General features: G+C 32.6%; 2 protein-coding genes and 1 pseudogene across 2 annotated transcripts; 2 read left to right on the forward strand and 1 right to left on the reverse strand.

Moving 5' to 3' along the window:
• Nucleotides 1-4,827: 4,827 nt before the first annotated feature.
• LOC18595869 (F-box/kelch-repeat protein At1g80440-like) lies at nucleotides 4,828-6,116 on the forward strand. Its single transcript, XM_007023989.3, has one exon. The coding sequence runs from the start codon at nucleotides 4,964-4,966 to the stop codon at nucleotides 6,035-6,037; it is 1,074 nt and encodes a 357-aa protein (XP_007024051.3). The 5' UTR covers nucleotides 4,828-4,963; the 3' UTR covers nucleotides 6,038-6,116.
• A 3,188-nt stretch (nucleotides 6,117-9,304) lies between these two features.
• LOC18595870 (F-box/kelch-repeat protein At1g80440 pseudogene) lies at nucleotides 9,305-10,776 on the forward strand (annotated as a pseudogene).
• Nucleotides 10,777-21,576: 10,800 nt separating this feature from the next.
• LOC148762153 (uncharacterized) lies at nucleotides 21,577-22,641 on the reverse strand. The gene is made up of 2 exons (XM_088807651.1): nucleotides 22,565-22,641; nucleotides 21,577-22,447 (listed from the first exon to the last, which is right to left on the reverse strand). Exons 1-2 carry the CDS (start codon nucleotides 22,639-22,641, stop codon nucleotides 21,577-21,579), a joined length of 948 nt encoding a protein of 315 aa, XP_088663777.1.
• Nucleotides 22,642-22,899: the final 258 nt, after the last annotated feature.

Below are 22,899 nucleotides of genomic sequence, written 5' to 3' on the forward strand. Positions count from 1 at the left end.
ATCATCCCATCATAATATTCCAAAACTCATTTCAATTCATATAAAATAATCATATTTCATCAAAATAATCAATAAGGCTTATGATTCTCTTAAAAACTTGGCTTGTGCTAAAACTCATACTCGGGGACAACTTGCCTCGTGCATCCAACCGAGTCCGTCAAGGACGTTAAAATGACATATACCCATAAAACATGTTTTTACTTTTAAAATATAGTCATTCCTTGACGTTGGCTGAATTTCATCCTCACGTGGTGGTTCGGTGTGAAGTGAACTCTAAACTTTACCTTAGGAGATACCCTCTGCGCTTCTCATACTAAGGTAAAATATAACGGGGTTTACCGTGCCCCTTTAATAGGCTGGTCCACAGAAACCCGCCCACTGCAGTAAGCTAATCAAATAACCCACCAAATCAATAAACATTTCGACAGCATGACCTGGCTAATATAATATTATCCAGCCTGTCAATGTAAGACAAAGCAATTTATATAATTCACAAAACCACAATTACATTCATTCATGCTACCACAATTTCATAAGCCATCAATTCAAATCATGTGTATATATATATATATATATATAATACGAATGTATAGCCTCCACTTACTCTATTTCAAAAATCAGCATTTAGTTTCAGAATAATTTATAAATTTCATTCATTTAACCAACATTTAAAATGTAAAACATAATAATTTGCAAATTAAGTGCCTTATTCTTTAAAATCATAAAACAAGTTTAAACCACTTTAGATAATTAAGATGAACATCTAATTACTCACTATAATGGAAATTTGGAGTGGTAGGAGTACTCCTATTCTAGGTCTTCCGGCATGATATCTTTGCCTTTATCGAGGGGTTCAGCACTTATCCATAATACACGATACGTGATTCAATACATTGGTGTCAATTTGTTATAAAACTATTTCAGACTCTATATGAATGCATGAAGTTGAATGAGCAATGTTCGGATAGTCACTTAAAGACGGTGTTCTACGTAGGTTCAATTGTGATCAGAATGAATTTGTATTCGACCTAATTCGAACTATACACCATTGATTTAACCAAAATATCCTATTCAACTCCAAATATATTCATTATACTTCCAATAATCTAATACACCAAAGCATTACAATGAACTTGATTTTTGACTAACTTCACCATTTTTCGAAATTCATTATGATTCCGAACTAACATACTAATCAATGTCTACACAGTCTCGTAAATCCATATATATCATTAGGAATCAAATCCAAGTCCATTTACTATGATTTTCTCAGTTTCCATCAAGCCATTTTCTAAAGGAACTATACTTTTCAATAACCGGTTTCGATATCCAACATCATAATTCATCAATTCCTAGCTAAATAACATGAACTACAACCAAATCCATCATCAACATGCCCTATAGAAAATTCGGCCAAATGAGGGTGGTTGAAGAACATGTGATTTTCTTGCTTGTTTTTCCTTCCAAACATCACAAAATGACTAAAAACACTAGGATATTATGAAATCTAGCAAAATTGATCACCAAAACTTCTCTCTCTAGATTTGGCCAGTAAAGGTTCCCTCTTGAAAACTTGAATTTCAATCATGGAGAATGAAAAAGAATGCATGGGAAAGGTAGAACACAAGCTAAAATTAAAAAATCTTACTTTTACTTGCTTGATTCTTTGAAATCCAACAATTTCTCTTGAATTTGTCTTTCCTAGGGTTTGTTCTTCTCTTTTTCTCTTTGTTCCCTTGCTTGGCCGGTCATAAGAGTGATTTGGGAGGAGTGTGTGCTGGTTTTTTTAAAGGGAATTATAAAAGGATTAAAATTTACCACGTGTCACCATGTAATTGGTCCATGCTTAAAACTTAACAATTAAGCATTTCATTCCCACCACATATAATCTCACTTAAAAAAAATAATTGGTGAAATTCATGGGTTTGACAAGTGTCATGGTAGTGTAAAATTCTAAAATTTTCAATTACGTCCCCCATGGACATGTAAAATGATCGTTTTGCCCCTATATTCGGAAAAATATCGAAATTGAAAATTTTCACTTCTCAAATTCAAATAATGCTTTAATTAATCAAATTTAGTCAAAATATCATCCAACATTCCAATTTTGCCCTTGGGTGGCAAAATGACCATTTTACCCTTACGTTATGAAAATTTCCGAATTAACTCCAAATCAATCCTCATATTCCGAATCATCATATTAAGACATTCTAAGATTCAATAACTCTCAAATATATCGTAAAATCTATATTTGGCCTAGTTCGAGACTTTAATCAACTTAATTGTACCACTAGGTATAATACCGACTTTTAACGATTTTTCGATACATTCACTTATGCAAACATTCTATCAAGTACATGAATGACATGATAAATATATAATAGAGTAGGGCTTGACAAAAGTGGCTACAGATTTATCGAAAAGGAATCATGATTCCCCTGGCATGAAGCCTATAACATGCCCAAATTTTGGATCCCAAACTTTGACTCTAGCTTTTCCAACCTTCTTTGTAGAAAATATTCCAAGGCTTGGGAGCTGGGATTCAAACTTTCCATAATGCCAAGACATAAATTTTTATAACCTTTCCATTATTTTTCTTGTCTCAAAGCTAATTATAGTATTTTGGAAACAGTGATGAGAGCTGCACACATATAACGTAGTTTAGGATTTTGGCTTTGTGTCGGCCTGAATGTAAAAAGAAATGCATGCTTCATGCTCCTCATCTTTATCTTTGGATATTATTCACATTCTTTTTCAATATCTATATGCCATAAATTTTGATAATTTTGTTTGCATTATACCAACTCATCCTTATCTTTGGTAACTACCAAACAGAGGCAATGTTTTATTGTACGAACAAACTAAGCAGGCAGTTGCATGTGGCAAGTCACCTCAAACAAAGCCAAGGTTGGTCCAGACAGGACCCTCACAATAATTGGTCAGTTAAAAAAGAGTTGCTCTCACGCTTTCTTTTTCCTTTGTGAATAAAAATAAATACCAACAGCTTAACTCTAACGACAATATTCCGTATTTCTGGTAGATATGGATAATTAGACTAGGCATGCTTGGTAATGGGATAAAGTTAAATTATTATTTGACTAAATTTGTTTGCTCCTCAATGCTTGCCCATTCATGTGCTTTTCCATATGCTTCATACATAGTTTGACTATTCATGATATTGTCTAAACCAAGAAGAAAAAGTGTGGTATATTACTATGTGCAGAAAATTCAGAATCACAATAATAATATATAATTAAATTGAATGAACAAATTGCATTCGGCTAATATATTGTTGTAAGAATGGTATAAAATATCATAATTTTCTTGGCTTGAGGTGTGTTTCCTTGAGGACATTAATGGTAAGAAAGATTTAGTTAACCTTGTACAACTTCCAAACAATAGGATAAATTGAATGACATTGTGTTACTCATGATAAACCTTTTTTTATTTTGTTAATAATATTAATTTAGACTTTGATTTGGGAACTCGAAGCTTATGGTTTACAACTTTAAAGTGCCAACTGTTCAAATTTCCTTTGTTTAAAAGGACTCGACGCGGCTTCAAGGTCTGTGACCTCTTTCCCCAATATAGAAAACCAACCTCCAGGCTTTAGGTATTATTATTGACAAGTAGCTTTATAGGCTTTAAATTAACATGGTCAATTTCAACTTGATAATTCTTTAATTCTGCACAAGTATATATATTCTTTACATGTCATTTTTCTTGTTCAGTTTCCCTAGAAAATACTGACAAATTCATAAAGCAAAAGTTTAATACTACTTTATAAAGAGTGGTACCGACCTGACGAGTTGATATCATATCTGTTGGCTCTCAATTTGAGTTCAATGGTTTTTTTTTTTTGGGAATTTTTCTAATTCATTTTAATATTATTAATTACATTGACTTTACCTCTAATCAAATTGTTGGTCCAAGCTTTTTAATTTGTGAGGGTTGAGAAAGGCCAAGGCTCAACCAAAAATCCCCAAGGCTGTTTTTCAGAATCAGTGTATTGGGACAAATGATCACTTGAATTTGATCTTAAAAAAGGAGAGGGAAACTTTGGTCTCATATCTTGTTTGTTAATCATGATTACCTTTAAGCCACAATTCTTATGAGCCTGATTTCGATGAATGCTTGAGATTAGGGGGATTAAACATGGGAAGGACTACTATTCCATTGGTTTTACTACTACTAATTTATAAATGTTGATGTTATAATTATACTTCATTTGACTTGAGATCAGGGATTGAACATGGGGAGAAGTACTAATGCCACCACGAACCCTTCATTCACCTGCATATTTGACAAATTTTTTAGTCAAATGTTTAAGTATTATTATCTCATTATCATGAAATGCATACTAAATAAAATAAACTAGACTCTTCAGTGGAATAAAAAGAAATAAATAAATCTGGTGGATGGAAATTACTGGTAGTAAAACATTCCATATGTAGATAAACTTAAAACGGTGAACATGCTTATCAGAATTACTGATCCCAATTCCAAACATATTTGATTATTTGGCCAAACCAAACTGATTTGCAGTTGTTCCAGACACAATGCCTGCGACATTCCTATATAATATAATAAATATATATTTTAATCATGAAAAATTCAAGTAATATATTCTATTAGATTACCTGGCTTGAAGGTTTCTGTAATATCTTAATAACCCCATTATAGAATTCGAAGTTAATGGGAACAAAGAAAATTAACGTCATGCTGTTCCGAGGTCTCCATTGGTCTTTTGGTTCAAAAGAAATACTCTCTTTGACTTTTCCATAAGGCCTGCATGGTTCACCTATAAAGTTTAGCTCACTTTAACCCCCACCCCTATAAACGGAACCATCATTCCTTGAATCAGATGTTAGACCCATCTTCTTCAAAGCTGCCTCCTCTGCCCATTTTTGAATTCTCTTCTTTCCTAGCTTCTCCTTATCAACGCTCTCATTTCTAATTTACCATGGACTTGATCCCTAATCTCCCCAACGATATTGCTCGAGAATGTTTAGTTCGAGTCTCCTACGATCAATTCTCGACGCTTTTGTCGACTTGTAAAGGGTGGAAGACTGAGATTGAGCTGCCGGAATTTTTTCACCTAAGGAAAGCTACTGGCCACGGCCAACAACTTGTTATCGTGGCTCAGGCACGGGTTGACTGGGATACGAAACAGGGTGTTCTAAAAGAGTGCTCTGCTAAACCTGTTTATGGCCTTTCTCTTTTGAAGCCGGATACGGGAAACTGGGTTGACTTGCCTCAGCTTCCTGATGAATTCCCCGATGGGCTGCCTTATTTTTGCCAGCTAGTTGCTGTCGGGTTTGATCTTGTAGTAATGGGTGGTTTAGACCCGGTCACTTGGGAGGTGTCCGATTCTGTCTTTGTGTTCAATTTCTTGACTGCAAGGTGGCGGCGGGGGGCTGATATGCCAGGCGTACGGCGTTCACTGTTCGGATGTGCATCCGATGCTGATGGGCTGGTGTATGTTGCTGGTGGACATGATGAGGAGAAGAATGCTTTGAGGTCAGCACTGGCATATGATGTGGCGAAGGATGAGTGGATTTCTTTGCCTGACATGGCAAGGGAGCGCGATGAGTGCAAGGGAGTTTTCCACCGTGGCAAGTTCCATGTCATCGGCGGCTATTGCACCGATATGCAAGGCCGATTCGGGAAAAGTGCAGAGGTGTTCGACATGGCCATGTGGCGGTGGGATCACGTGCAAGATGATTTCTTAGAAGCCAGCACGTGTCCAAGGACTTGCATAGATGGCGACGGTGCGGATATTTATATGATTTGTGAAGGTGATGTGGCCGCATTGAAAGATGGCAGATGGCAAGTGATTGCCAAGCTCCCTGCCGATTTGTGCAAGATTGCTTACATGACAAGGTGGCAAGACAAGTTGCTAGCGATTGGTTCTTCAAGGTTCGATGAGCCCCACAATGCTTACGTGCTGAATTTGACGAAATCCGAGTGGGCAAAGTTGGAGACCCCGGAGAAATACTATGGTCATGTTCAATCAGGATGCTTCTTGGAGATTTGAGGCAGAGAAATAGATGATGCTGATATTGCTGTACAGAAAAATAGCAATTCCAATATGATCATTTCCTCTTTCCCCAAAACTTTGGATTTATTTTAGTTGAAGAGTAATTAAAATTATGTGTATGTGGGTCTTGATAATATATTATGTTGATTTAATTAGTTTGAAATTGGGGGCCAAATAAAACAAATTACAGAAAGCGAGTTTATAGTATGAGTTACCAAACCACAAAAGGAGGAGAAAAAAAATGCAAATGGTAAGGTCAAACAATGACTTTATAACATATGAATATACAATTGAAGGCTAGCTCTCCCATAATTCATTAGACTCTTTGATGTTGATGGACCTCCAATATTCGTAATTTTACTTAAATCTTCCACTACTTAAACTCAAACTGTTCTTTTGACTTTGTAATCATCTAAACTCTCCCAGGAATTTGATTCATGTACCGAATTGAGATAATACACCAAATATTTGGTCACTTTAAACTAAGCTATGACTATCTGTTATTAGTTTCAATGTTACATTACTTTCATTTGACTTTGGAGCTGTTCGAAAGATGGCCAATCCTACTTTCTTTCCCTTTTATCTAATTTGAATAATCCTCTACTATTAATCATATGAGATTCACGTACATTAATTATCAGTAAATAAAGAGTTTTTTAATTAAAGAGTAATATAATTTTTTTTATGTCTACTTATCGTTTGTGAATCATCAAAAACAATCGATTATCAATTATTTCAAGATGCGTTTAAACTTGTGATCTTTTATTAGGAATTCTTTATGAATTTAAGCAATTGATTTTAAAGGGCAAAGTTTACATAAAGTTTCTTCAATATAATAATTGGGTAGGCTCCTTAGTAGGAAACGAAAATCTCATATCAACTGTAAATTAAGGTATTAAGACATATAGTGGTGAATCTTGATTTTCCACACGTCTATAATTGAGTATAATAAAAAATCAACAATGTTTTCCACGGTGGGTAACCTTTTCGGATTCATAATAATTTTTTTGCGTATAAAAACATTCTGTCTTTTTTTTGTTGTTTTTCCTGTTTTCACATTGTTGATTGAATTAGTAACAATGGGACCCTGTTCCATGTCACTTTCCGCGGCTGCAAGGTAATCAGGCAGGGCAGCCATTGGCAGATGGGAATTTAGTTACCAAAAGGTCTAAGACAGTAACATTTTGACATTTGGTTAATCAAAATATTTGTTCAAGGGGAAGAAAATCAAATATTGAAATGAGATACAACAACATCATTTTCTTTTATTCAACTTTGTCTAACTTTCTTTTCAATTTGAATTTATAAAAATACCATCCATCGGCTTGTAGGAGTTACAAAACGTTTGATACGATGAAAGTGAGAGCACATTCCTTACGATGTATCTAATTAAATTATATTATAATATTTATTTGTAATAAATTATTATAATATAAGATTGTAATGCAATAACATTATAACTAATAGATGTAATGTGATTACAGTCTAACATTAATACAATCATATTGCATTACATTTTGCAATGTTATTAAAAATATTTTTACTCTTTAATTTTGTTACTTTGTTAAAAATATTTTACAATGCTATAATTTATTTTTTTATATATATATTTTGAGGAATATCTTTTTATTATTCTCAGTAGTCATAGTGACTATCAATAAAATTTATATTATCTTTTAAAATATATATATATATATATATATATAATATAGAAAATTATATTAACAAATAAAAATAAATTCTATAAGGTTATAATACAAAATAAAAATAAAATATATGACATTAAAAATGTATTGAAGAGATGATATAATATAAAAATTAATAATAAAAAATACAAGCATATTAAACTTGTATTTTAATAAATATGAGTAAATATAAAAATTGACATTATATTCTTAGCAAAGTACTTACATACCGAGCGTGCAATGTTATTTCTTTGCATTTCAATTATTACTTTACTTATATGTCAAATACTACAATATTATTTTCACCGTAATCATATTGTTTGAAATTACATTAATTGTAATCATATTACTTATAACATATTACATTATAAAATATTAAATAGTGATAATAAAAAAAGCGTGTTGCCATCCAACTCGTTAGTTTACTTTAAATAAATTCTTCTTTCTCCAATTATCACATTTTGATTTTTCACTTTCACGATTAATTAAGAAGCTCGCAATCCTATCCATCTGTTCTGAAAAGGAAAGGGCAAAGAATTTCATGTATGAACACCACGCCTTCGCACTCTCTTTCTCACCCTATGCTCCTACACTCCTATTGGCTATATGATCGATCAGTTATTAACGTAATGCTTACCGGCGACGTACCCAAAGAAATTTTAATTTTTTTTAAAAATTCTTACCTTTTGCAATTTTATAAAATTATAAAAATTCACCAAATTCACCATACACATTATTGGAATGGAATCATGAACATAAAATAAAGTTCAATCATTTAGCAGGATGACATGAATAGCATCTTAACGTTGCTTCTAGAAACAAAATATAAGATATATAAAACTCGAATTGTTTTTTTTTTTTTGCAAACAATTAGGACTAAAAATTTAAATTCTTTTCATAAAAAAATAAAATAAAGTCTTGTCCATTTAAGTGATGTTCATCCCTTTTCTTATGTCACGTCAAGGGACAAACATCAATAATTTTCCAAGTCATGTGCGTTGAATTATTAGTAACTACACATTATATCTGTAATACAATAAATACCGTATCTTTTTCCCCTCAAGTTATAAATTCTATGTATTTACATGCTTATAATTTCCAATTTTATGTTTTATTTTTCAAAAGAAAAAGCAAACATAAAATTATAATTTTTATAAGTAACTACTCTTGTTATTATTATTTTTTTTTTGAGACCCTAAATTCTTGTCATTTTAATTACATATAATTTTACATTTTTAACAAATTCAGAAAAAGTCAAAACTAATATGTAAGTGGCAAAAGCGATTCATAATAGAAATAGGAGTAAAAAAAATTTCAAAATAAAAGCCTGGAGAATCCATTGAAATGTAATAGCTACAAAGTAAATATAGTTAACAAAGCAAAACCGGCGACAAAGAGAATCCGTTGAAGGCATATATAATAAAAAAATACTATACCGACAACAGCTGCTGATGATCCAATGGTCTCCCATTGTCTCTTGCGAGTTACCATCAAACTTCTTCATTGCCTGTCCTCTTCTTCAGCTTTATCATCTCTAAACACTTGCAACAGTTCACTTTCCTATAAATCCCTCCAAACTAACTCTCTCTCTCCCCCAACCCCCCCACCCCAAAACTTCATTTCCTTTCTTTTATCCATATCCTCTCTTCCTTTTACATTTACAACAACCACTCTTTGTTAGCCTTTTATTTTTCAACAGATTTACATGTCCGCGATGGAGCTGATTCCTGGTCTTCCTAATGATATTGCCCGTGAATGTTTGATTCGTGTCCCATACAATAACTTCTCCAACATTGCATCAACCTGTAAAGATTGGAAGGTTGAAATTCATTTGCCAGAGTTTTTTCGTCATCGAAAAGCCGCTGGCTGTAGTAAACATGTGATGGTGATGACCCAAACCCGAGTCAGCCCGAGAGGAAATTTCGGCCTGAAATGCCAGGCCATGCTGGTTTATCGCCTCGTGCTTTGCGAGCCGGATACCGGTGACTGGTGTGAGCTGCCTTCGGTTCCGGAGCTGTCTGATGGGTTGCCCATGTTTTGTCAAGTTGTCGGAGTCGGGTCGAACCTTGTCGTGATGGGCGGGTTGGATCCGGATACTTTTGAGGTCCGGAATGCTGTCTATGTTTACAATTTTATATCGGCCAGGTGGAGACGTGGGGCTGATATGCCAGGTGTACGGAGGATATTCTTTGGATGCTCGTCGGATTTGGATCGGATGGTCTACGTTGCCGGCGGACACGATGGCGACAAAAATGCGTTGAAATCAGCAATGGCATATGACGTGGCAGCTAACATGTGGGTTCAGTTGCCTGACATGGAAAGAGAGCGTGATGAGTGCAAGGGAATTTTTCACCTTGGAAAGTTCCACGTCATCGGCGGATATTGTACAGAGAGGCAAGGCCAATTCGAGAGCAGTGCCGAGCAATTCGACATTGCCACGTTTCAATGGAGCCCAGTGCAAGATAACCTGTTGTTAACCGGCACGTGTCCAAGAACATGTGTGGCAGCTGACGGAAAATTATACATGTGTCGGGAAGGTTACGTGACAAGACTTGAGGGTGACACCTGGACACCAATAGCTGAGCTGCCAGTTGAAGTGTGCAAAACAGCTCATATGTGCGCGTGGAAAGACAAATTGTTGGTGATTGGTTCATGGAGCTTCGGCGAGCCCCACACAGCTTACGTGTTGAATTTGAGAAGTTACACGTGGAGCAGAATGGAAGTGGGAGAGGAATATTCGGGTCATGTTCAGTCTGGTTGCTATCTGGAGCTGTAAATGGGTTCAAGTGGTTGCGTGTGTTTCGGTTTGGTTGGCTCTATATGTACGCATGAAACAGCCCTTTTTTGTAAATTAAATGCAATTTTGATGCTCTGTACCTGCTAGTCAAGGCTAACAGGATAAGATGCCTGTATATAGCACAGTTTTAAATAAAGGTTAACAAGGTGGCATCAGACAGGGAAACCTGAAGAAAAAGTGAAAAGTTGTTTGACAAGGTGTCCGCCTTTTAAAAGGGCAAATCCAATGCATAAGTTGAGCATTTGAGATTGGGATGATGAGAGAGACGGGGTATTACGATATCTGGTGCATTACATGACATACAAGGCCCACCCCAACGCCCACAATCTGAGTGCACCCTGCAGTACCCTGAGAGCGAGCCCGAAACAATGGAACAATGCTCGTGGATTTCTTGCTCTCTCGTTTTGCGTGAATGCAAAACCATGGGTCAGGACACATGGTTTGCGATTGCGAGTGGCGTCAGATCAGATTCATCCAAGAGCTCAAAATCTACGCATTTTTATGATTTATGTATCGTGGCAATTACTTGATGTTTAATGTATTACCCATACAAATATAATCTGAATACGTGTGTTCACTTGCAATGAAGATGAGGCTTTAACTTTACTTGAAAAAAAAATTATAAGGCTTCAGTTTTGAAGTGAGAAAGAGAATGATAAGCATTATTGAAGCAACTTGTTTGATATTTACAAGTGTTGATTCATGGCGCCGGCTGAAGCACGGTTAACGTGTTGCGGGGTTCCTGGACACTGACAGTTATAAGTCAAGAAAAGGAGGTGAGAAGAAAATCAATAGTCTACGCCTGTCAATTTCATCACTACACTTTTTACTCATCCAACAGCTCTAAATCTGTACGAGGACCACCAATGGTGAAAAAAGGCCATAATAGTCAGATTCTTAGTGCCAGAAAACGCAATGATAGTGAAGTGTACCATTGAATTTCTCTGCAAGAGCGAAAGAGAGAGAAGCATTTAAGTTTGGTGGAGTCTCAATCAACAACGGGATGACTAATGATGTGATCATACAAGTTTTGTAATATATAATTTTGGGGCAGATGATCTTTTAATCCTTTTAAGGGTCAGCAAGGCTCCAACTTTTTCAAAAAGAAAAAAAAAGAGTAGTGGACTAGAAGATCAAATCCTCCTGTTAAGTCACTCAACAGATTGGAGAAAGGATATGCAGAGGAAGCAGGAGGGCCAACCTAGACAGACTCGGCGGGCTTGTGGGTTAATTCTGTAATACCCCCTCACAAAAAAAATATTTTGTTTTATTTGATAATTGAAATATAGTTTGGAATTATTAATAAAAAGAGAATTTTTTTTTTTAAATTGGAGTAGATGTATTTTAATTGATATTAGATTACTTTATCACGTTTAAAAAGAAAATCAATCAATTTTACTTTATCATATTTAAAAAAAAAATCAGTTAGTTTTAAGTAGTCAATTAATCTTATCATATTTTAAAAGGAAAAGCAATCAATTTTATCTTAGCATATTTAAAAGAAAAAAAATCAGTTGAAAAAAAAATCAAAAGAAGTTAACTCAATCTTATATCATTAGGCTTAAGAGAAAGAAGAAGAAGAAGAAGATAGAAAAAAAAAAAGGAAAAAGTATTTAAGGAATTTCTTATTAAGTTATGATTAGGGTTGGAGTTTTTTGTTTAAGCACAAAAATCTTAAATTACTTTTACTCAAATCCTGTACTATTCCGGTGAATTTTCAGTAGCATGATGGTTTTTGTAAGTCTTGAAAAGATATTTCCAATAGTTTTTGTAGCATCTCGTTTGGCTTTATAGTTAGGAAGAAACGAATTTAATTGACTGAAAACCTAATTTTAATAGGTTTAATGATCCAATTTTGAGTAATTGAAACTCCATATTTCGATAATATTTTGGACCGTTTCTTTGACGGATTTTATAGTATGAAATGAGTTGTTTAAATTAGTGTCAATGGCTCGATTATGAGCTTCTTATGTTAAGAGAATTAAGGCCTTAAAGTAAATTCGTTGATATTGAAAACCTAAAAATCTAGGTATTTTTGTGATGATTTCTAAACTTTTGGCTTTTAAACCTTGAGAGTCTTATGTTCTTTTTAATCGAAACAAATATTGGTGTTATAGTATAATATGAATACTTCAAATTGGTGTTGATTTTATCATTGAAAACAATTTGGGTTAAGAATTACAAGAGTTCAAAATAAGTTAAATGACCATCTAGATTCAGAAAATTTCAAATATTAGAAAATTTCTTTTTAATTTTTTTAAAATTTGATTTTAATTAATGTTTGATAAATTCTATTGTAAACTTCATAAATATTGGATATGTGATTTCTAATGTATTATATATATACATATTTATGTCTAAAAGTATATATATTTATATTTTTAAACTAATTCCTTAAGTTAGTAAATTTTATAAAAATATAAAAAATTAAGAAAAAATTACAAACATGATTTTTATACGAAAATAATATTATATTTTTCTTAGAAATTAAAATCGTTACTGATTTTATGATTTAAGTTTAATTATTAACTTTATTTGATTTTTTATTAATTCATTAAAAAATAATAAAACATTATCTTATTAATTGAAAATATTCTTAAATTGCAATAAAGGTTGCTGCACACCCTAAGTGCTTAGGATGGTCAACGGAAAGTCACTTGTCAAATTTGTTTGCAAATTCAATTATGATTTTTATATATTTTCTTTAAATATTAAATAACTAGGAAGATTTTTTAATTTGCAGCTTGAAAGTGAACTTGACAAAATCAGGTAAGTGACTAATATCCCTTCAGTGTTTTAACACCCTAAAAATTAACCTCACTGTAAAATTGAATTTCTTATATTATATATAATATGTTTTATCCTATAATTTGTTAAAATCGGACTGAATATGCAAAATGTATATATATAATTTTTGTATTTTGGATTTTAGAATGTTAATTTTTACGAAGTATGATATTTGATTTTTTTTAAAATTTTGGATATGATTTTTGTCTAACATATGCATTTATGACTATATTTGTGATTACATATATAAATACCTAGTTTAAAATAAATATGCTTTGTGAAAGTGAATATTATCGTATTGTGAATTTTAGTAATCAGTAAATATATTTCGTTTTGTCTCCTAATATGGTTATGTTACGATTTTGCCAATGGAGGTTAAATGTTGGATATGTCGAAATGTATTCTGTGATTAGAGATCAATTTTCCAACTACACCATCCGTTACAGAATAGTGATATTTGTGATATCTGTTTAGAGCAACGAATGATTGCCTCTAATATATTTATGACCCATGCTATTGGGATTAATTGTGGTTTTGATATGATTATAACTCATGCCACTAGGGTTAATTGTAATTTTTGTTATGATTATAGCCTATGTCATAGGGGTTAAATATGGTCATAGCATGTTATGGGAAACCATTAAAATCTGTAATAATTTTGAAATCATATTTTATCCTTTTATTAAAAAAATCATTTGAAATTAAGATAGTTTTGTGATTTGAATTAGATTACTCAAAATTTTATTTTTAATGTTCATATGAGAAAAAATAATTTTAGTCTAAATGTTTTGTGCATGCTTAATTCGGTTAAGGAGATATTAGTCACTTCCTGAGCTGTTGGACTCACTCTTTCACATTTTTTTAACTTGTGATTTGGTTAAACACGTGAGAAATTTTGGAGAGTGACATTTTGTAAGGTAGCATATAGTGTTAGTTTGCTTTCGGATTGTTTAAACATTATAACCCTTTGAGCTACCTTAAATTGTTATTCAGGATTTTATCTTTACATCTTAGCTTATAGTATTGGAAGCTTACTTTTGAACATTGTTGAATTATATCCCTTTGAATTATATTGATAGACTTAGCTTTGTAAATCATTAGATTTTTCAGAAATATTTGACCCTTTAGTTGGTTGGATACGATATATGTTTTTGCACCTTACATGTCTATAGGATTATATCTTATAGGTGTGCGGCGTCTGTTATGCCTCGGATTTGGGGGTGCGACAAACTCATTAGAAGGCCTAATTCAATAGCCAAAGGAATGTTTAGAAGTTTAAAAGCCCAGGAGATAGGAGATCTCTTTGATATTAAAAAGCAAAAAACAAACGAAATTCACATGAAATGAATTCACTAATCAAAAGGCCAGTCAAGTCATGGAGAGTAGAAAAGATTATTTATAAAGAGTACCAAATCATGTTCCAATGCTAGAAAGTGAAATGGTTCTTTGAACCTTGAGTGCAAAATTGCCCTGTCCAAATTGTTGGGATTTAGCATATGACATTAGTTGTATATTAATTTTTGGGGCAATACAACAATCAAATAATGGTGGAATGAACATGGAAGGCTAAGTTAATGCATAAACTATCTCCCATGAACGTAATGCATCTATTGTATAGTAGTCATTGTAAACATTGTTATCAATCGAGTCCCCCTGTAACCTTTCTTTTTTTGGAATGAACCTTCATCTCCATGTGCAATTGTAAACCTCCACCGTGAAGTTAATAACTACAAAAATGATTGTTTTGAATAAATAAATAAAGGTTAATTTAGGTAATTGGCCCTTATACTTTACAAAAAGTATAGATGTAATCCCTATACAATAATTTGTATAAATTGAGTCCTTACACTTTGTTGATTTGATAATTTCAGTCCTTGACTCTAACATCGTTAAATTTAACTGCTAAGCATGCTAACATGGTAATTTGACTAAATTGATGTGACACTACCAGTTGATGTGGTGTTGACTTTGTGTTGAAATGGTATGATTATGCTGATATGGCATAATGCTGATGTGGCAAAAATGCTTACTTGGCTTATCTTTTTGGCCTTTCCCCTTCCTTTCCAAAATTGCGTTTGTGTTTTGGGGCTTCAGGTATATAGATGCCATTTTTGCTAAGGCAGAGGGTAATTCGAAAGATCCACACTTACACGGAAACTCCATGTCTCAAAAGCTTCTCTTTTAAAGCACCCAAAAAGCTTCTCTCTTAAAACACCCAAAAATGTAAGTTTTTCTTTTGTTTTTTTGAAACAAAGGAGATTTTCTCCTTCTGAGTAAAAATTGTTCTCATTTAATTACACCTACTTGAAAAGTAGCTATGAAAGTCCCTTGTTTATGACATCCATTGAGAGAAAGATGGGTCAGCCTTAAAAAACTAGAAATTTGACCGTTAACACTACTAAGGTTCATAGTTCAACTTCATCCTTTAAAAGGTGGGATAACCAGTATCCATTTTTCAGATATGGGCTTCCAATGATTTGATTAATTATGTTTAGGGCATGCAGCCTTGGTCATCTCTTGGAAGGCAGGTTAGTTTTGGTCCTTTACCTAATTGCAAATAGATTTTGGGAATTACTTCAACATATTAGGCTTGTGTTTCATCTAGGAGGTACCATATCAAAAATGAAAACAGAAAATGATACTTTTCTGTTGTTGATTGGATCTAAAAGCTTTATTAGTATTCGTTATGTAACATTATTAAGCTCTGTTATAAGATGATTGCTAGGAAAATATGTTTCTTTTTGCACTTTTTATTTTCAGTTCATTTTTGGATTGCTAGGAAGGTTTCCACAATTAAGCAATGGTGCTAGTTCCAAGGGTGGCATTTGTTCTTAACTTGTAAAGTTAGCTAAAAATTTTAGAGTCATCATATGGTTGAAATTAAGACATGTTTAATTTTAGGAATGGAGATGAAGACTTCTAAGAAAACCCTATGTTTGCACTCAGCATAGGACAAATATTATTTTTTGTTAAGGATGCCTATCTTGGAAAGGTTTTAAGGCATGATAAGATCCAAATTTATCTCTCTATTTAAGATGATGGATAAAATTTACCACCCATCGTGATTTTACTATTTTACTTTTAAATTTGATTCAACAATGGTCTGGGCATTGTATAGGAACTGAACTCCTAAAATTAAATGTTTTGACTTAGAGAACTGTGAATATGACATAATGCAAGTTATGGAGGAAAATGATAGGTGCATAAATGTTCTAGTTTTGGAGTGTGTGGATGGCTTCAATTTTGTTTTCAAGGCTAGTGTAAAGGGACGATCTAATGTTACAGTGGAAATCCCTTAGGTGGATTAGCTTAAATTCTCACATCAAATTCTTTTTTTCCAACTAATTGACAAGAGAGATGGTAGCCTGAGAGGCTTTTGGGAACTTGATCCTACAGTATTGCCAGTACATTATTTTTTTTCTTAATTAGAGTAGTAAGAAAGAAGTCTAATGTTGTCCTTTTTTATTTCTGTAATAAAAGTCTTATAACTGTCTTTCAAACAAAAAAAGGTAGAGGTGGAACATGCAAATGGTAGCAAATTTAGCTTGTAGATTGAGTTTTTGAGAGTTTATAGCCCAGCTACTGATGGAAAGATTAAGTCAATTAGAGGTGAAAAGGTACATATTATAATTCTTGTCTTAAACTAGTAAAGCCACATATTTTGCATGGTCTTTAGATAATTTTATTCTTCTTTTTTTTTTTGCACAATCAATACTTTCTATATTTTTGTGAACGTCGATTATTTGTATACAAAGTAAAATTTTAGTTATCATAGAGCTAGATGTGAATTATATTGCTATAAAATTACAATAATAGAGCTTGTAGCTCTTATGGTAGCATATACGTAAAGAGATCATAGATACAACAAATACACAAATGGTGTGAATGTGCCATAAACTTAAAAAAGGCAATGCTTTTTTTTTGGTGCTCTAGAAGGAACATCTCCACTTGGATATAATGAATTGTAATGTACATCTCCAATTCTTTTAAATTTATTTTAACACTTGACCCTTGAAGAGATTTTATGTTTTTTTTAAAATGAGCAAGTGTCATGTTTGATTGTTGAGATTCCTTTATCAGGTGATATCTAGGCAATGCCTTGTGGGGATAATGTTTGCTGAACCTATAGGAAACTATGAGGTAAGGTACCTTCACTAAGTTCTTCATTTTTTCTTTTATTTTTATATTAAAAATTATGGTCTCAAGTTGTTATATAGACGTTTTATTGGCTGAATAAATTTTTTTTCTTCTTTTATTTATTTTTTATGTACTTTTTATTGAGTACTAGTTGTTGTCATATAGACGTTTTATTGGCTAAATGAAAGTGTTTTCTTCTTTTGTTTATTTTTTATGTACCTTTTATTAACTTCTAGTTGATTCCAGCTGCTTAAACTTTGTGCCACTTCTTCTGTCATTTTTCTTTCATAGAAAATTCAAACCATCATTTAATTATGAAAAAGAAAAGATTGAGTAAACTTTTGCAAACATAATCAAGTTATAAGTTTTTCCTTAATAACATTAAAAAAAAACCAAGGAAACATCCATTAGCTACATTGATGTGATACCGAAAAAACAAAAATCTATAATTTTCAAGTTTGAAAATGTTGAAAATTAACAACATATCAATGCAACACTTTCTTGTGTTGAAATTGGTGTTGATGCTATATTTGCTTCTTTATGTTTTTTATCAAACTTTTTCTTTCTTTGTGCTTGAGAACAAAAACGATAATGATATGTGAAATTCATAATGGTAAGTATAATACTACAAAAATAAGTGAAAATAATACTAATACTTACCAGCAGTTGATTTGTAGTAATGCATGAATTAGACTTCATGACTTTCCTTTCAATAATCATTGCATTAGGTCTTCTAGTCTTTTTCAATAAACAAAATGTTTTTTTATCAATATATAATATTAAAAAAAAATAAATCAAGTAATTATTTACTTACATTGAGTATAAATATTTCAGTTGTTGGTATCTACCCTTGAGCCAATTAGATTGGTCAATAAATATATATTGTCATTGAATGCATACTTAATCGCATAACTATATGTGATAGAGGTTTTCCTTCATATTAGTGCAATAATAAAGAGTTATTAAGTACTAATTGGATGAAGTCCATGAAACATAAAGGTCTTGCAAGAGAATTGTAAAGTTGTTACAATTATGATATCACTATGCATTGAAGTCATGTTTTTAAAATTGTTCTTGGTTATTATGTTGTCAAGACAGGGCATTGAAAATACTGAAAGACTGGTACATGTTAAGCCTCCTTATTTGGAAAGTAAGCAATCGATTTTATAGATTGAAGTATATGGGATACAAGAAGATAACATGGAGGTTCTTGTTAAAGATAAGTTCGTTGAACATGATTCGCTATGAGGACTCCATTTGGTATTTCACTGAAGTGTCTATGGAATATGTTTTCATGTGTAATCATACAACTAGTCTTTAGACTTGAGACACTAGGTCATATTGAATGGAGAATGACATACTTTGATTTCACCTCTACTAGTTTATAGGCTATTAGATGCCTAAATAGGGTGTTTTTGGGTATGTCATAAAGCATGCGAAGGTGAATGAGTGGTCAAGAGAGGATTTATCACCCTAAGTGATATGAGAGGATGTATCTCACTTGTTCTCAATTCTTGATTAACTTGTATAAAGTCTTTGGCCAAAGCATGATGAATTTGAAGAAAGTTAGTTTCCTAAATTCATAAGATTAGTCATAAATTATGAGAACTAATATGGAATGTTATAAGTAGACACTGAGCCATACTTTATGACATATCCGGGATATTTGATGAAAGGACCGTATTACACTAAGAGGCTTATCACTGAAGGGCTTTGTCAAATTCTTTAATTGACTCTCTAACATTTAGGTGGTCATGATGTATTGCTAGATACCACTCATGATCTATAAATATAACTTAATTATCAGATTGATATTTGATTAGGATTTATATTTATTGCCAACATGTTAGAAGCCTAATGGGTTATACACATTAAGTGACATGATTGGGATTAAATAAGGATAATTATTTAAGTTGGACTTAATTGAAAAAGATTAAAATAAAGTGAGAAATTAATTAAGTTCACAGAAACTTAACTAAATTAAAATACAACTGTTGTATTTAGGGTTACAACTTAGTTTGGCTATATAAATATGTTATGTTAGCAAACTAAAACTCTAAGCTTCTAGCCATTTCTCAACCAGTTCATAAAATAAGAAAAAAATAGTTTTCTTTGTCTGACAAAAATAAGACTTAGTAAGAATTTATGGTCCCTTTGTTTTAGAAGCAAAACTTGCTAGCATAAGTAAAAACTCTTACCTGTGAGAAGGTTTTATTCGGTTACTGTGTGGATTACTGTTAAAGGCTAAATACTTGGGTGGCTAAAGATTTGACAAATCCTAAAAGTGAAGAAGCAAAGATTTGATTTAATTGGTACTTGATTACAGTATCTAGAGTAATGTATATAACTCTTAAACTTATGAATGTTTATAATTAATTAAAAAATTATATGAAAAACACAAACATTGATCCTATAGGATTCGGTTGTTTTTCTGATTAAATGCTAGTTTATTATTCCATTGTGTTATTTTTTTAATTTATTGATTATTTTCTTATTTGAGCATGAGGTCGAATCCTAGCACCAATCTCAAGGTCTTGGTATAAATCAATCCCTTCTTGATGTGGCCATGCTTTCCCTTTATTCTTGTCTCTTATTGAAGAGTCACCATTTTTTTGCAAATTAAAACATAGCAAATGAACTTTATATAAAAAAACAAATAAAAAAAGAAACACCAAATGCGAATAAAACCAAAGGCATATGATATTCTAAATCCCATGTATCAAATTTCTTTCTTAATAACAGTAAAAATATAACAACATATAGAACTGAAAATTTGACATTTATCTACCTTGCTATAATTATTACTTGTAGCATCAATATTACTCTTGATAGCAAGGTGTTCTTTTTGTGTATTGTTGCCCATTGTTCTCCTATTTTGAGGCATTGAATTATTAGAAGTGATATGCAAAAAGGAAAGTTAACAAATTAGTATATGAATTATATAATTACAAAGAAAGGCTTACATAGATACAATGAAATTATAGTCTTACAAATTCTGTTCTCCTTGGACATCCTAGCTTGTTGTGGCCTTCTTGAACACGATAAGCACATGTCAACTTCTTCCCAATCTTTGAAAGTTTGGTTCTACTCTTTCCTTCAAGTGCTTCCCTTTTTCTTTTCGTGGTAGGCTCACTAGGCATCCTCTTCACTAAAAAAGGCAAAATAGGACCATATATGCTTTTGGGCCAAAACATCATTCCTTTTACTGAGTTCAACATGTTTTTATATGCACACAAATAAGTTTGCTTTTTGTACCATGAAGATATATAATCAAGAGGATCTGAACCATCATACATAATTGCACTTATAGCATGCTGACAAGGTATTCCACTTTTGTCCCACCTCCTATATGTACATGAATGTTGTTGCAACATTATAGTGTAACTCTCCCTCTCTTTTGTTACTAAATTACCCCAATAAACTTCATGTTTGCCCTCTTTATTCCATTAAACCTCCCACTTAGTACTAAAGTTCCTATATTTTTCCAATTTTTTAATAATCTTAGGTCCATAATTAGTCTTCCACTTACTCACATACTCTTTTTTTTGCACCAATCTTTTCATCACATATATTTTAATATACTCTAGCTTGCTAATGATAGGCTTGCACCTAGCTTCTAATATCACCCCATTAAATGTTTCGCACATGTTGTTGTCAATTACATCACACTTAATAGTTTCAAAGAAAAAAGCTTGGCACCAATCTTGGGGTGGCTATTTTTCTAAAAGATCAGCTTTTGCTTCTTCTCCATTAATATAGGTTTGCCATGTTTTTAAATTTCTTGTTTAACTCAAGTCGGTTTGGAGACCTACCACAAATCCAAAATTGTAATTACAAATCTTTTCCCCTATATTTCTTCCCCCATCCGGCATATATATGTCTAGCACACCTTTTATGCTCAATTAAGGGCAATAAGTCCCTAATTGACTTTACAAGACCCTACAAGAGTAAACAAACAAGATAAAGCCATATTTATAAATTCACAAAGACAAATTATATCATAGTTGAAATAATAATAAACGTAAATAGTGTACCTTTTGCATATCAGTGATGATTGACCACCCAAGCCCATCCCCAATGCCCAAATCAATACATAATTGGTCTATAAACCAAGTCCAACTTTCAGTAATCTAGTTTTCCACCACTGCCAAAGCAATTGGGAACATTTGATTATTCCCATCCCTTCCAACAACCATAAGCAATTGACCTTTAATCAATCCTTTCAAAAAACATCCATCAAGTCCAATCATGTGTCTACATCCCTCCAAAAAGCTTTGTTTTAAAGCTCCAAAACATATACAAATTTTCTTAAAAATAGGCATCAAATCAGGTGTAGGCTTGTGGGATGTGACAAAAATAGTACTTTCAGGATTTGTCAATTTCAACTCCTCAACATAATCATTCAAAACAAGGTATTCCCCTTTGTACTTCTCTTCAATTTTTTTAATCACCTCAAGCTTGGCTGCTCTACACACACTAAATGACACCCTAACTCCTAAATCCTTCCTCACTAGTGCCCTTAGGTGCCTAGGCTTAATGAAAGGCATAGTAGTAATCTTTTCACCATACTTTCTTGCAATCATAGAAGCTGTCACCTTTTTATTCTTTGTTGGGGGCAAGCATGAGTGCTCAAATTCATATTTTTTCACCATGTATATCTTGTTAGTAGCACACCATGAGCAAAGAATAGTCCACTTGCAGTTCTTTGTAATGCATGCAGCTCTTACTCTTTGTTTATTATTCTTTAAGAACTTAAATTCAAATCTTTTTCTTGTTGACAACTTATAAATAACATTTTTAAAAACCTCAAAGTTTTCAAATCTAAGCCCAACCACAAAATCATCAAAAGGGACCATTGGATTGTAATATTTATCACTAGACTTCACTCTCTGTGCATCATCTTCATCGGAGCCATAACTAGTGTCTATAAAACTCATAGGGTCTGATGAATCAAAGTACTCACTCTTGTACCCATCCACCTTGTCGGTATCAAAGTTAGGCCTAGAAGTTTGACTTTTATTTCCTACATCCGCAACAGACAAAATAGGTATATCATTATCACCATATGGATCATCATCATCTCCATCAATACCTAACTATTTTTTCCTATTAACATACTCTCTTAAATCTTCCCTAACAACTTCTAATTCTTCATCTGCATCTGTATCTTCATCAGTGACCCACTTCACATCCATCAACCTATCTTCATAATCTTCACTTGAATCACTTCTAACATCATTGCTATTGTCAAGCCCGACCTTATAAAATACTTTCCATGTCATTCATATGATTGACAATATGCTTGCATACTTGGAAAGCCCTGAAAGAAAAATCGTTAAAAGACGACAATGTACCAAATGGTACAATTAAGTTAATTTAAGTCTCGAACTAGATCAAATAGAGAATTTAAAATGAAATTAAGAATATTAAAGTCCCAGAATGGTTTAATATGG

This window comes from Theobroma cacao, chromosome 6, assembly GCF_053813885.1.
Source record: "Theobroma cacao isolate CCN51 chromosome 6, ASM5381388v1, whole genome shotgun sequence".
Classification (NCBI taxonomy): domain Eukaryota; kingdom Viridiplantae; phylum Streptophyta; class Magnoliopsida; order Malvales; family Malvaceae; genus Theobroma; species Theobroma cacao.